This window comes from Gorilla gorilla, chromosome 5 (genome assembly GCF_029281585.2).
Source record: "Gorilla gorilla gorilla isolate KB3781 chromosome 5, NHGRI_mGorGor1-v2.1_pri, whole genome shotgun sequence".
Lineage (NCBI taxonomy): Eukaryota > Metazoa > Chordata > Mammalia > Primates > Hominidae > Gorilla > Gorilla gorilla.
The window spans coordinates 49801987-49815209 of record NC_073229.2 but is presented as its reverse complement, the minus strand read 5'-3'; the positions used below and the strand labels follow the sequence as shown (position 1 = coordinate 49815209).

The window sequence follows — 13223 nt, the reverse complement described above, 5'->3', positions numbered from 1 at the left end:
ACCATTATAAATGATGCTGGCTCACGGGCTTCCTAAAGTGATACACTGGTACTCGTGCCCAAAAATGCATAAACACCAGACATACTCAAATTTAGGAACAGTCTACAAAACAACTGTCCTGTATGCTTAAAAATGCCAGTATCGGCCAGGTGCGGTGGCTCACGCCTGTAATCCCAGCACTTTGGGAGGCCAAGATGGGTGGATTGCCTAAGCTCAGGAGTTTGAGACCAGCCTGGGCACCATGGTGAAACCCTGTCTCTACTAAAATACAAAAAGTCAGCCGGGCATGGTGGTGGGCGCCTGTAATCCCAGCTACTCAGGAGGCTGAGGCACGAGAATTGCTTGAACCCAGGAGGCGGAGGTTGCAGTGAGCCAAGGTCGTGCCACTGCAATCCAGCCTGGACTGTCTCAAAAAAAAAAAAAAAATCAATATAATGAAAGGCAAAGTACATTTAAGGTACTGTACTCATATTAAAGGAAACTAAAAAGACTCGACAGCTAAATGCAATGCAGGATGCCAAATGAGATCCTAGACCAAGGGAAAAAATTGTCATGAAGGACATTATGGGGCAATTGGCAGGACCTGAATTTGGACTGTCAATTAGATCATAGTATTACATCAGTCTAAGTTTCCTGATTTGGATAATTGTAGTATATTATGTAAAAGAATGTTTTGTTCTTAGAAAATTTGCACTGATGGATTTAAGGGTAAAGGGTATCTTGTATGCAACTTACTCTCAAATGGTTCAGAAAAAAATACAAATGTGTATTTATAGAGAAATAATGATAAAGTAAATGTGGTCAAATGATATTAGTGGATGACTCTGAGTGAAGGGTATCCTGGAATTCTTTTTAGTATTTTTGCCCCTTTCCCATGAGATTAAAAGTATTTTAAAATAAAAAGCTAAAAAAAGGAAGAAAGTGGTGCTGGTGAAGTATATTCCCCGGTAGGGGAAGGCTCTCAGGTGCACCAGCAGCAGCCATGAGTGCCTCAACACCAGGGAGAGCACAGCTGCCACTGACACCTTCTGCCACCCTGGACTCTCAGTTCCCTGTGCTACTAAAGGAACTCAGTGTGTGGTTGACCCCAAAGTTGTCCTGGGTTGACTCAAGAAGGTAGGATGAGCATTCTGAGGCAAAGAATTCTCTTTTGTGATTTTATTGACTCCAATTTTGCATTCTGACTGGCATTCCCTGCATCCCAAGGACCTCGACAGCGGAGGGAGGCAGAGATGGAGGAAGTGAAAACTACCCAAATTCAGTGTTTGTTACAGACAATTCAGACTGCAAAATTTAGGGTAGACTATGTTCATTTATCACTGATAATGACAGTCTTAACATTCCCCTACAACAGGAAGACCAAGATTTCCCCAAAACTGGCCAGCATCTTGCCCATTCGCCAGAAGGAGAAAAATAAGTCCTGGCAAGAGCCAAGATAAGGCCCAGAAGCCCCTGGGTTCCTTTTGCCAAGGTGAGTAGTTTCAAATTATGACAAGTTGCAGGTTCTCTGAGAAGCATCTGTAATAACCTGGCAAATTAAGCATCCTCTCCTGGGAGGAGGAATACAGAACTCTGTAACCACCCAATACCTGTTTCCAGGTCCTGCCCCTCCTGGGGCACAGGGCAGCCACCTTGCAATTCTCATCCCTAGAAAGGAGAGACCAGATCAACAAACAGCAGGGCTGGGACTGCCCAGGGGGTTCCGAGAGTCCTTCTCCCCTCCTATCACCTGCCCTCCAGGCACACTGTCCTACTTCCCCCTACTTCCCCAGGGGTTGTCAGGGACAGAAGGCCCCTCCTTCATCCCCCCTAGTGTTCCTCCACTCTTCCTCCGCCCCCCATTACTAGGGTGTCCAGGACATTGTGTGACTCAGGAAACAGCTCAGACGTGAGGCTTGCAGCAGGCCGAGGAGGAAGAAGAGGGGCAGTGGGAGCAGAGGAGGTGGCTCCTGCCCCAGTGAGAGCTCTGAGGGTCCCTGCCTGAAGAGGGACAGGGACCGGGGCTTGGAGAAGGGGCTGTGGAATGCAGCCCCCTTCACTGCTGCTGCTGCTGCTGCTGCTGCTGCTGCTGCTATGTGTCTCAGTGGTCATACCCAGAGGTGAGGCATGGCGTGGGTGAGGTGAGGGGACCCAGCTCCCTTAGGAGGATGTTCAGTGGGGTGGGGGAAGAGGGCCAAGCCCCAGGCCGTGTGAGGGATGCTGGATGGAGGAGATTCTCACTGCCCAAATAGAGACGGCCTCCGGGGAAAGACGGCTCTGCCCATGGAGCTGCTTCGGGCCTGGTGCCAGGGGTGGTGACTGCTGGGGGATGGGTGAGAGGGTGCCCACCTCCAGGAAGAACCTCGTCAGCACTGGCACTGGAGGACTCTTGCAGCCATAGGGAAGAGGGGAAGAGGGAACACACTGACCACCTGCTTGGGGAGGAGATGAGGGAAGCAGGAGATGGGGACATGAAAGGTCAGGCCTACTAAGCCCTTTCTTAGTCCAGCTGTCCCCACCCCCCGGATGGCTCAATGCTCGGCCTTTCCGGGAGGAAATCTCTTCGAAGTCTCAGCCATTCACCTCCCGGGAGCCACCTCCGCCCCTCTTCTGACCCCTGTTGTCTTGCTTCCGAGAGATGGAGTCCGAGGCTGGACTTGGGAGGCCAGAGAATAAACAGGAAAGGGGGGTAGGGATTAGTAACTGGGATGGAGGGCACTGGGGCTGGGGCTGGGTACCATGTGGAGAGTGGGGACAGATGTGAAGAAGAGGTGGTTTAGAGCACCTGTGGGAGCTGCTGTGGGCAGGTCTCTCAGGAGCACCTAGAAGAGGAAAGGTGGAGGCACAGCACCCAGGGCTTCCATTGCGCCTGCCTCTCCACCCTCAGGGCTGCTGTGTGGGAGTTTCCCAGAACCCTGTGCCAATGGAGGCACCTGCCTGAGCCTGTCTCTGGGACAAGGGACCTGCCAGTGAGTGTGCCTTGCAGGAGTGGGAGACTGGAGAGAAAGGGGGAGGGAGAGCAGGGGGGGAGAGGTGAGGAAGTGAGACCAAAGAAGAAAGAGAGGAAGTGAAGGAGATGAAGGGAAACAAATGAAGGCAGAGGAGGGAATGGGCAAGAATAGGAAGAGGGACCAGTGATGTGAGTTTTCCTCTCCTCCCCTGCCCAGGTGTGCCCCTGGCTTCCTGGGTGAGACGTGCCAGTTTCCTGACCCCTGCCAGAACGCCCAGCTCTGCCAAAATGGAGGCAGCTGCCAAGCCCTGCTTCCCACTCCCCTAGGGCTCCCCAGCTCTCCCTCTCCATTGACACCCAGCTTCTTGTGCACTTGCCTCCCTGGCTTCACTGGCGAGAGATGCCAGGCCCAGCTTGAAGACCCTTGTCCTCCCTCCTTCTGTTCCAAAAGGGGCCGCTGCCACATCCAGGCCTCGGGCCGCCCACAGTGCTCCTGCATGCCTGGATGGACAGGTAAGCGCTGCTGGAGGCAGCCAGGAGGGGACAGGCAGGAGCAATGGGCTAGGCTGTGGGTGGGGAAGATGGAACTGGAGCCTGAGAAACTGCAAGCCCTTTGAAGACAGAAGCCATGAGAATCAACAGGCCAATTCTTGGCAATCCACTTACCCACAACCAACATTCACCAGCATGGTTGTACTGATTGCTAAAATGTTAAAATATTTCCGAATTAAGGGTGCCATGAGCCCCCTTTGTGCACCATCCTGATGCCTGTCCTAGCCCCTTTAATCTCCCCACTGCCTAGCAGCTAGAGGGTCATTGCTCTGCATACCAGCGGTCCTCCAGACTTTTGCATTCTGAGCATCTGAATGGCTCCCATTCTGAGTGGAGGGAGCCATTATATCACCTGGGAAGACTGCAGTGGTGGGAGGGGCACCGGGAAGGGAAGGATGTGACCCAGAGAGTGGATTGGGGGCTGCCCCAGGAGGAGGGGTGTAACCCTGGGGCAAGCTTAGTGCTTCAGACTAGGGGCTCTGCACCAGCCCCTGGATCCAAATGCTAGCTCTGCCACTGATCAGCTACATGACCTCATATAAGATATTTTAGCTTTCTGGTGTTCAGTTGTCAGCTGACAAACAGGGAGAGTAATGGTCACACTTCATAAGGTTGCTGAGAGGACACAAGGGGCCGATGCTCAGGAAATGCTTGCTCAGCTCAGCACCTGGCACCTCCACTGCTGCCGCCATTACCACTGGTGCACATGGACTGTGAAGTGAGTCTCCAGGTGCCTAAACCCACTTAAAGATTAGGAAATCAGGATCAGAAAGGCAAAGTGGCTCACCCAAGGGTATACAACCAGTTGTGGCACAGCATGGTGCCACCTGAGTCTCCTGCCTGCAGACGTGGGGTGCTTTTCACCTCCCCCAAGATCACCCACGTCCCAGATTTTCTCAGGCAAGGCCAATTTGCAATACTCTCATCATCACTTTAGAAGATATGGTCACTCCAGATAAACCCTCCCAAGCCATGACATCGCTGAGAGTGAGGGTGATGGAACAGAGCAAAGAAAGTATGGTAATAAAGGGAAGGAAATATGAAAATGAGACCCAGAGATAATCCAGAGTGAGCACTGGGTAACCTCAGATGGGCTAGAATTCGTACAATGCTAGAAACAGCTCCCTCTGTCCTCTGCCTCAGGTGAACAGTGCCAGCTTCGGGACTTCTGTTCAGCCAACCCATGTGTTAATGGAGGGGTGTGTCTGGCCACGTACCCCCAGATCCAGTGCCACTGCCCACCGGGCTTCGAGGGCCATGCCTGTGAACGTGATGTCAACGAGTGCTTCCAGGACCCAGGACCCTGCCCCAAAGGCACCTCCTGCCATAACACCCTGGGCTCCTTCCAGTGCCTCTGCCCTGTGGGGCGGGAGGGTCCACGTTGTGAGCTGCGGGCAGGACCCTGCCCTCCTAGGGGCTGTTCGAATGGGGGCACCTGCCAACTGATGCCAGGGAAAGACTCCACCTTTCACCTCTGCCTCTGTCCCCCAGGTGTGTCCTCACAGGGGCTCTCCGGCCGCCCCTCTCTCTGGGCAGGGCAGGATGTCTCCGCTGGAGCCTCCTCCCACAGCTGATCCATGACCCTGTCAGGTTTCATAGGCCCGGACTGTGAGGTGAATCCAGACAACTGTGTCAGCCACCAGTGTCAGAATGGGGGCACTTGCCAGGATGGGCTGGACACCTACACCTGCCTCTGCCCAGAAACCTGGACAGGTGAGTTGTTTAAGCCACATTCATGACATCCATGGCCCAGAGAGTTGGCCCCTGGCCTCCCCTACTCATAGGGCTCCCAGCCTTAGCCCTTGTCCCCTCCCCAACCCCCTGCAGGCTGGGACTGCTCCGAAGATGTGGATGAGTGTGAGACCCAGGGTCCCCCTCACTGCAGAAACGGGGGCACCTGCCAGAACTCTGCTGGTAGCTTTCACTGCGTGTGTGTGAGTGGCTGGGGGGGCACAAGCTGTGAGGAGAACCTGGATGACTGTATTGCTGCCACCTGTGCCCCGGGATCCACCTGCATTGACCGGGTGGGCTCTTTCTCCTGCCTCTGCCCACCTGGACGCACAGGTATGGGGGTAGAGGGTATCAGGAGGTGGGAGGTAGAGAAGGAGGGTGAGAGAAGCACCAGGAGGACTGCTAGGAGCTTCAAGTGGCCTTTGAGAGCCTCACCCCCTCTTACCCCTCCAGGACTCCTGTGCCACTTGGAAGACATGTGTCTGAGCCAGCCGTGCCATGGGGATGCCCAGTGCAGCACCAACCCCCTCACAGGCTCCACACTCTGCCTGTGTCAGCCTGGCTATTCGGGGCCCACCTGCCACCAGGACCTGGACGAGTGTCTGATGGGTGAGGCCACTCCCACTTCAGAGCCTCTCTGAGCCTCAGACAGGCCTCTGCACTGAAGACAGAAAAGGGCAGATTGCTTTTCCAATTAAAAAACCAAACATCTTTTTCCTTGAATTTGCCCAGATTTGGCATCTCTTGCCTACATGACCCTCTCTCCAATGTTCAGCCCCTCAGTCCCCATGAATTTGGTCCCTTATTTCCTTTCCATCTTAAAGACACAAGCCCCTTCCCCAATTTGGTCTCGTCTGCCACACGCAGGCCCCCACACCTTCCCTGACAGTCTCACCTCCTTGCCCTTCCCACCCTGACCCCTGTGGACTCCCAGCTCTTCTCTCCTCCCAGCCCAGCAAGGCCCAAGTCCCTGTGAACATGGCGGTTCCTGCCTCAACACTCCTGGCTCCTTCAACTGCCTCTGTCCACCTGGCTACACGGGCTCCCGTTGTGAGGCTGATCACAATGAGTGCCTCTCCCAGCCCTGCCACCCAGGAAGCACCTGTCTGGACCTACTTGCCACCTTCCACTGCCTCTGCCCGCCAGGTATCAGCTGGATGGGGCCTTGGGTGGGGAAAACAGGGAACTAGTCCTGAACCCACTAGGAATGCCCCCTCCAGAGTAAGGACAGCTTCAGGCCAATTGGCGTAAGTTACCACAGATGCTTCTCTCTCTACCCCCAGATGAAAACTCAGGGACACCCAAGACCCCTAGGAGAAGGGTTACCACAGATGGTAGTGAGGTTATGCATTCCTCAACTTGGGGGGAAGCTGCCATTCATTTCATAGTCATCATAGAGGCTGCACAACCTGGTCCACTGTACACAGCAGCCCAGCAAGAGAGGGTAGAAGAGCAGTTCATAAACTTTCTGTGCTGCAGCCTTTGCTCAGGTCAACCCAGAATGCTCCCTCTAATTATAGAAACTCTCCCATGTAGAGATTCAAGGTAATCCCTTAAAATCCCAAAAGCCCTGTGATACAACAGGAAAATCTGGTACAAGAAAAAAATTGCTGCAAGACAGCACCCACCTCCAGGCTAGTTTTAAGGGGGAAAAGTCGCCCCAGGGAGATAGCAACAGAGCCAACATCAAGGAGTTGAATGAAATCAGAAAAATAATCGCCAACTTTATGCCAGGTACTGTCTGAGCATCTTACAGGCATTGTCTCATCTACTTATTACAATAACCCTATGAGGTCAGCACTGCCCATTTTATAACTGAAGAAACTGAGGCACAGAGAGTTTAAGTGACTTGTCCAAGGTCACCCAGCTAGCAAGTGGCAGAGCTGAGATTCAAACCAAGGGCTTCGACAATTATAACCACTACCCCATATTGACTTTCTAAACTGAGCGGCACCCAAAGATACTGGCTCAGGTCACCCAACAGACAATCATAGAGAAATAAGAGAAAACGGTTCGGTAACCCAAGGGACAACATTGTAGATATCAAGGAGCTTCAGAAGCAGACTCCTCAGGCAAGAAAAGAAAGGAAGCCAAGGTCCAGAGGTTGATCCCACCTCAATTCAGGATGAAACAGTGGAGACCAGGATGAACCCAAAGCAACAGGACAAATATAGGAGCAACAAGCTTCCCAGATGCACTTCAAATTCCTCCACTTTGGGATCTCTGTTCTCCCTAGCATGGAGGCCCGCCCAGGGAGAACAAGAAGCGGGACTCATTCTCCAAGCCAATTTGTTCCTATTTGTACCTTGAGGTCCTCCAGGCTGATCAGCCTGCCCTGGTGAGCCCCGCCCTCTGTATACACAGGAATGGCCACAAAAAAGCCTTGTAGCCCTCCCGCAGGTCCCCAGCAAGCACCCTGTTCCCTGGCCTTTCACACCTCAAGGAGCAGGGCCACACACTGCGAAGCAGCAGGGCCTCAGGGTTCATCTTATTCAACCCCATGCAGACAGCACCTCGGGGGAGGACCGCCTGAGTGGGGCAAGTCAGGAGCAGGGCCGATTCTAGAACACAGGTCTCCCAGGCAGACCTGGCTGAGCCACAGCCCTCATGATCCCCATGTCCCCAGGCTTAGAAGGGCAGCTCTGTGAGGTGGTGACCAACGAGTGTGCCTCAGCTCCCTGCCTGAACCACGCGGATTGCCATGACCTGCTCAATGGCTTCCAGTGCATCTGCCTGCCTGGTGAGTACAGATGCCTCTCTGGCCACCCTCAGACCCCAGGCCTCTGAACCTGCAGAGTTCAGGCCCAGCAATCACCCAAGGCCACTTGAAGCTCTCTCTAGCCAAGCCAAGGAGTCCTCCAAATCTGTCTTTCCTCCCCAAAATCTCTACTCTTACATCCCCAAATCTTCCCTTGCTTACTTGCCCATTCTCATCTCTGTCCTACCAAATCACCCAAAGATCCCTCCTTTCCAGTCCTCCTGCACAGCCTCTGTGTATGCATGTTGAGGTCCCAGGCTGGTCTTGGCACTCTCATCATAAACCCAGCAAAAGCTGCCCCAAGCCTTTCTTCTCCAGCCTCACCGGACACTCCTCTGTCCCCTGCTATTATAATAACTACATTTATTCACCACTTACTCCAGGCTAGCCATTTGGCTGAGTACTTTTCAGGCGTTATGTCATTTAATCTTTTTAACAGTACCATGAGGTAGGTTCCATTATTATTCCCCTTTTACACAGAACAGGAAACTGGGGCCTAGAGGGTTGACCAGCTTGCCCAAAGTCACACAGCTGGCAGGTGGCTGAGCTTCACCTTTTCTGCATCATCTCCTGTCACCCCACGCTCACCTGCCCCAGGTGTCTTCTCTGGGAAGCTCTGCAAGTTCACCTTTCCTGGCAAGGGAAGGCGCCATGCTGTGCCTCCCTCGATGACCTTGGCCTCCTCTCCCCACCCGCTTCCGCCCCACCAGGATTCTCCGGCACCCGATGTGAGGAGGATATCGATGAGTGCAGAAGCTCTCCCTGTGCCAATGGTGGGCAGTGCCAGGACCAGCCTGGAGCCTTCCACTGCAAGTGTCTCCCAGGTAAACTGGGGCACACACTGTGGGGGACAGCGGGAGCAGGAGGCAGACATCCGTGCAGGTCCCTGACCTTCCTGCTGTGCCACAGGCTTTGAAGGGCCACGCTGTCAAACAGAGGTGGATGAGTGCCTGAGTGACCCATGTCCCGCTGGAGCCAGCTGCCTTGATCTTCCAGGAGCCTTCTTCTGCCTCTGCCCCTCTGGTTTCACAGGTTCACAGGGGAGGCATTGGAAAGAACTGGCAGAATATTTTATTCCATTTGGGTTGGGGCAGAGTTCATTGGTGGGTGTTTGATGGTTAGGATGTGAGAATAGAATGAGAATGGTATCCTTTAAAGTTATTTAGTGTAAAACATGCACAATTGTACAACCATGGGGACAAGGGCAGGGGTTACCGTAGGGCCCACATGGGCCCAGTGTAAATGGTGTGATTGCGGCTTGGGAGCAGAGGACGGAGCTCAAAGAAAAGGCATTCACTTGCTTATTTAGCAAGCACTTTCTAACTGCCTACTATGCCAGATACGGAGGCAAATCTGAGTAAGACAGTTGCCATCTTCATGTGACTTTAAGTCTAATGCAGAGAGACCAACAAGTCTCCTGTTGATCATAGCCCACAGAGGTGCTCTGAGAGAAAAACGTGCAGGATATTACAAGAGCACAGAGGACCAGCCAACCCAGACTAAAAATGGAGGAAGTGATGGCTGAGATGAGTCTTGAAAGATAAGCAGAGGCTGGGCGTGGTGGCTCACGCCTATAGTCCCAGCACTTTGGGAAGCCGAGGCGGGTGGATCACCCGAGATTAAGAGTTCGAGATCAGCCTGGCCAACATGGTGAAACCTCGTCTCTATTAAAAATACAAAAATTACACTTTGGGAGGCCGAGGCGGGTGGATCATGAGGTCAGGAGATCGACACTATCCTGGCTAACACGGTGAAACCCCGTCTCAACTAAAAATACAAAAAATTAACTGGGTGTGGTGGCGGGCGCCTATAGTCCCAGCTACTCCAGAGGCTGAGGCAGGAGAATGGCGTGAACCCGGGAGGCGGAGCTTGCAGTGAGCTGAGATCACGCCACTGCACTCCAGCCTGGGTGGCAGAGTAAGACTCCACCTCAAAAAAAAAAAATACAAAAATTAGCCAGGCGTGGTGGCGGGCGCCTGCAATCCCAGCTATTGGGGAGGCTGAGGCAAGAGAATCGCTTGAACCTGGGAAGCAGTGGTTGCAGTGAGCCGAGATCACTCCACTGCACTCCAGCCTGGGTGACAGAGCAAGATTCCATCTCAAAAAAAAAAAGAAGAAAGGAAGGAAGGAAGGAAGGAAGGAAGGAAGGAAGGAAGGAAGGAAGGAAGGAAGGAGGGAAGGAGGGAAGGGAAGGAAAGGAAGGAAAGGAGGAAATGAGGAAAGAGAGAAAGATAGAAAGATGGATGGTCAGGAGTCTGTCTAAATAGAGCGCCAGATAGCGTGTTTTAGCTGGAGATAACTGCATGTGCAAAGACACAGATGGAAGAAAAGCCCACCCCATTTAAGGAACTGTAAGAAAGTCAGAGTTAAGGGTACAGCAAGGCAAAGATGAGAAACACAGCTGTTGTACAAATGTCATGTCCTGCAGGACTCTGCATATCATTCTGAGAAAGTTAAACAATATCTTAAAGGCAATAGGGACCCATTGAAGGACAGGTTCATGGGTTCATGGGGAGTGAGTAAGGCAAGCATAAGAAGTGGCTTTGGCCCAGTGAAGGATGTGGAGGAACTGTTTTCTTTTTGACCCATCTTCCCACCCCAGGCCAGCTCTGCGAGGTTCCCCTGTGTGCTCCCAACCTGTGCCAGCCCAAGCAGATATGTAAGGACCAGAAAGACAAGGCCAACTGCCTCTGTCCTGATGGAAGCCCTGGCTGTGCCCCACCTGAGGACAACTGCACCTGCCACCATGGGCACTGCCAGAGGTAACATCTTCCAGACCCTCCCCATCTGCCCCCTCCTTTGGGCTCCCTTCGCTAGGACAGGAGAAGACAGCCAGTGAGATGTAGGTCTGTGAGAAATGACCAATGGGGAAAAGGAAGGAGATGGCAAAGTTCTTAGGGCAAGGCAGTGGGAGGGCTCAACTGGTAAGTGTTATCCAAGGAGAAGAGAGTCCACAAAAACTGGTGGAAACAGAGGACCAGGGGGTCAGAGCAGAAAGAAGAGCATTAAATCCCAGGGCGAATTAATCATTCATTAGAAAAATATCTGCTGAGGCCAGGCGCAGTGCTGATTACGGTCTCTTGCTGGTAATCCCAGCACTTTGGGAGGCCAAGGTGGGCGGATCACCTGAGATCAGCAGTTCAACATCAGCCTGGCCAACATGGTGAAACCCTGTAGCTACTAAAAATGCAAAAATTAGCTGGGCATGGTGGCACACCTGTAATCCCAGCTACTTGGGAGGCTGAAGCGGAAGGATCACTTGAACCCAAGAGGCGGAGGTTGCAGTGAGCCAAGATCATGCCACTGCACTCCAGCCTGGGTGACAGAGCAAGACTCCGTCTCAAAAAAAAAAAAATCTGCTGAGCACCTACTTTGTGTGGCTACTGTTCCAGGCCCTGGGGGAAACACAAAGCAAAAGAGATAAAGCAACTGCTCTCGTGGAGCTTTCATTCTAAAGAAAGACAGAAAATAAGTAAGTTACAGAAAGAATATATATATATATATCTATATATCTCCAACTAGATATATAGATGCATATATCTAGTTGGAGAAAATGAGCAGGTGTTGGGGAGGATGGGGGCGGTGCTGAGAGCAAAGTCACTGAAGAAAGAGGCCAGAATCTCAGGGCCAAAAGAAGAGGAAGTCATAGGGGTCCAGGCAGCAGGGAGGGGAACATATGCAGTAGGGGAAGAGAAAAACCCTCCCCTTTCTCTTTACAACCAGATCCTCATGTGTGTGTGACGTGGGTTGGACGGGGCCAGAGTGTGAGGCAGAGCTAGGGGGCTGCATCTCTGCACCCTGTGCCCATGGGGGGACCTGCTACCCCCAGCCCTCTGGCTACAACTGCACCTGCCCTACAGGCTACACAGGTGAGACCCTCCCTAAACCATATACGCCCTGTGCTGGTCACCCCCTATGTCAAGGGTAAGGCAGGCGACCACGGGCCCTGAGTCTCAGTCACCACTAAGGAGAACTGGACTGCAGGGGACACGGGTGATGTGTGGGAGGTGGTGAGAACGGAGGTTGATGGGAAAGAATAATAGGGTTGGGGATGAGGAAGGGAAGGAAAAGGAAAGAGGAGGAGAGTGGAGGGAGGGAAGGAGGACACCCTTTCTCAGCCCCCACCTGTTTCCTTCAGGACCCACCTGTAGTGAGGAGATGACAGCTTGTCACTCAGGGCCATGTCTCAATGGCGGCTCCTGCAACCCTAGCCCTGGAGGCTACTACTGCACCTGCCCTCCGAGCCACACAGGGCCCCAGTGCCAAACCAGCACTGACTACTGTGTGTCTGGTGAGTGCCCACTGTGTCATGGGGCTGGGATCCACAGGAGAATGGAAGAACTAGGGAGGGTATGCTTGTGTCATATTTTTTTAAATTTAATTGAACAGACCAGCCTGGGAAACATAATGAAACTCCATCTCTAATTAGCTGGGCACACAGTGGCTAAGGCCTGTAGTCTCAGATACTTGGGAGGCTGAGGTGGGAGGATGACTTGAGCCCAGAAGGTTAAGACTGCAGTGAGCTCTGATGGCACCACTGCCTGGGTAACAGAGCAAGACCCTATCTAAAAAAAATAAAATATCATATAAATAAAAACTAATTGGATGGCAGTGAGCTGTCGTTTTGATGGGGGTGGGGGGTGTATGTCCTATGTACAGTGTGACTGAGGTCACAGGCCAGGTTACAGGCAAGGAACCCAAACCCTCACAGCCTCCTCTCTCCAGCCCCGTGCTTCAATGGGGGTACCTGTGTGAACAGGCCTGGCACCTTCTCCTGCCTCTGTGCCATGGGCTTCCAGGGCCCGCGCTGTGAGGGAAAGATCCGCCCCAGCTGTGCAGACAGGTGAGCAGGGCCCAAAGACCCCTAGAAGGGAGAAAACCCCTCAGCCTTCCCACCCCTCCTCTCATCTCCCCCTGGGTTCCAGGCTGCCTCCCACTCCACACCCCTCGTTCCGCCTTCCCTCCTGGCTTGCCACCTCCCTGTGGTTGCCTCCCGACAATATCACACACTACCTTCCCCTTGTTTCCTGAACTTCTTCCTATCATGCCCTGTCTCTGTCTTGTTCAGCCCCTGTAGGAATAGGGCAACCTGCCAGGACAGCCCTCAGGGTCCCCGCTGCCTCTGCCCCACTGGCTACACCGGAGGCAGCTGCCAGGTGAGGGCCATTGAAGTCAGGCGTGCTGAGGAGGGAAGTGGCTGGGAGAGAAACCAGGGAGGGTCACCTGGTCCCAGGCCACTCAGGAGAGGGTTTT

General features: G+C 53.1%; 1 protein-coding gene across 5 annotated transcripts in view; it reads left to right on the top strand.

The window, feature by feature from the left end:
• Positions 1-1869: 1869 nt before the first annotated feature.
• Positions 1870-13223, top strand: part of NOTCH4 (notch receptor 4) — a 29229-nt gene continuing 17875 nt past the window's right edge. For 4 of the 5 annotated variants that reach the window (XM_055390092.2, XM_019029171.3, XM_019029170.3 and 1 more), the window contains exons 1-16: positions 1871-2099; positions 2867-2948; positions 3147-3442; positions 4625-4972; positions 5072-5194; positions 5309-5545; positions 5666-5821; positions 6164-6358; positions 7839-7952; positions 8681-8794; positions 8880-9002; positions 10573-10732; positions 11694-11839; positions 12109-12261; positions 12696-12813; positions 13039-13126. In XM_055390092.2, coding sequence (XP_055246067.1) covers positions 2024-2099; positions 2867-2948; positions 3147-3442; positions 4625-4972; positions 5072-5194; positions 5309-5545; positions 5666-5821; positions 6164-6358; positions 7839-7952; positions 8681-8794; positions 8880-9002; positions 10573-10732; positions 11694-11839; positions 12109-12261; positions 12696-12813; positions 13039-13126 — 2529 coding nt within the window. In that variant the 5' untranslated portion in view covers positions 1871-2023. Of the gene's footprint in view, positions 2100-2866; positions 2949-3146; positions 3443-4624; positions 4973-5071; positions 5195-5308; positions 5546-5665; positions 5822-6163; positions 6359-7838; positions 7953-8680; positions 8795-8879; positions 9003-10572; positions 10733-11693; positions 11840-12108; positions 12262-12695; positions 12814-13038; positions 13127-13223 lie in introns of all 5 variants that reach the window. The other variant, XM_055390093.1, reaches the window with a different exon arrangement.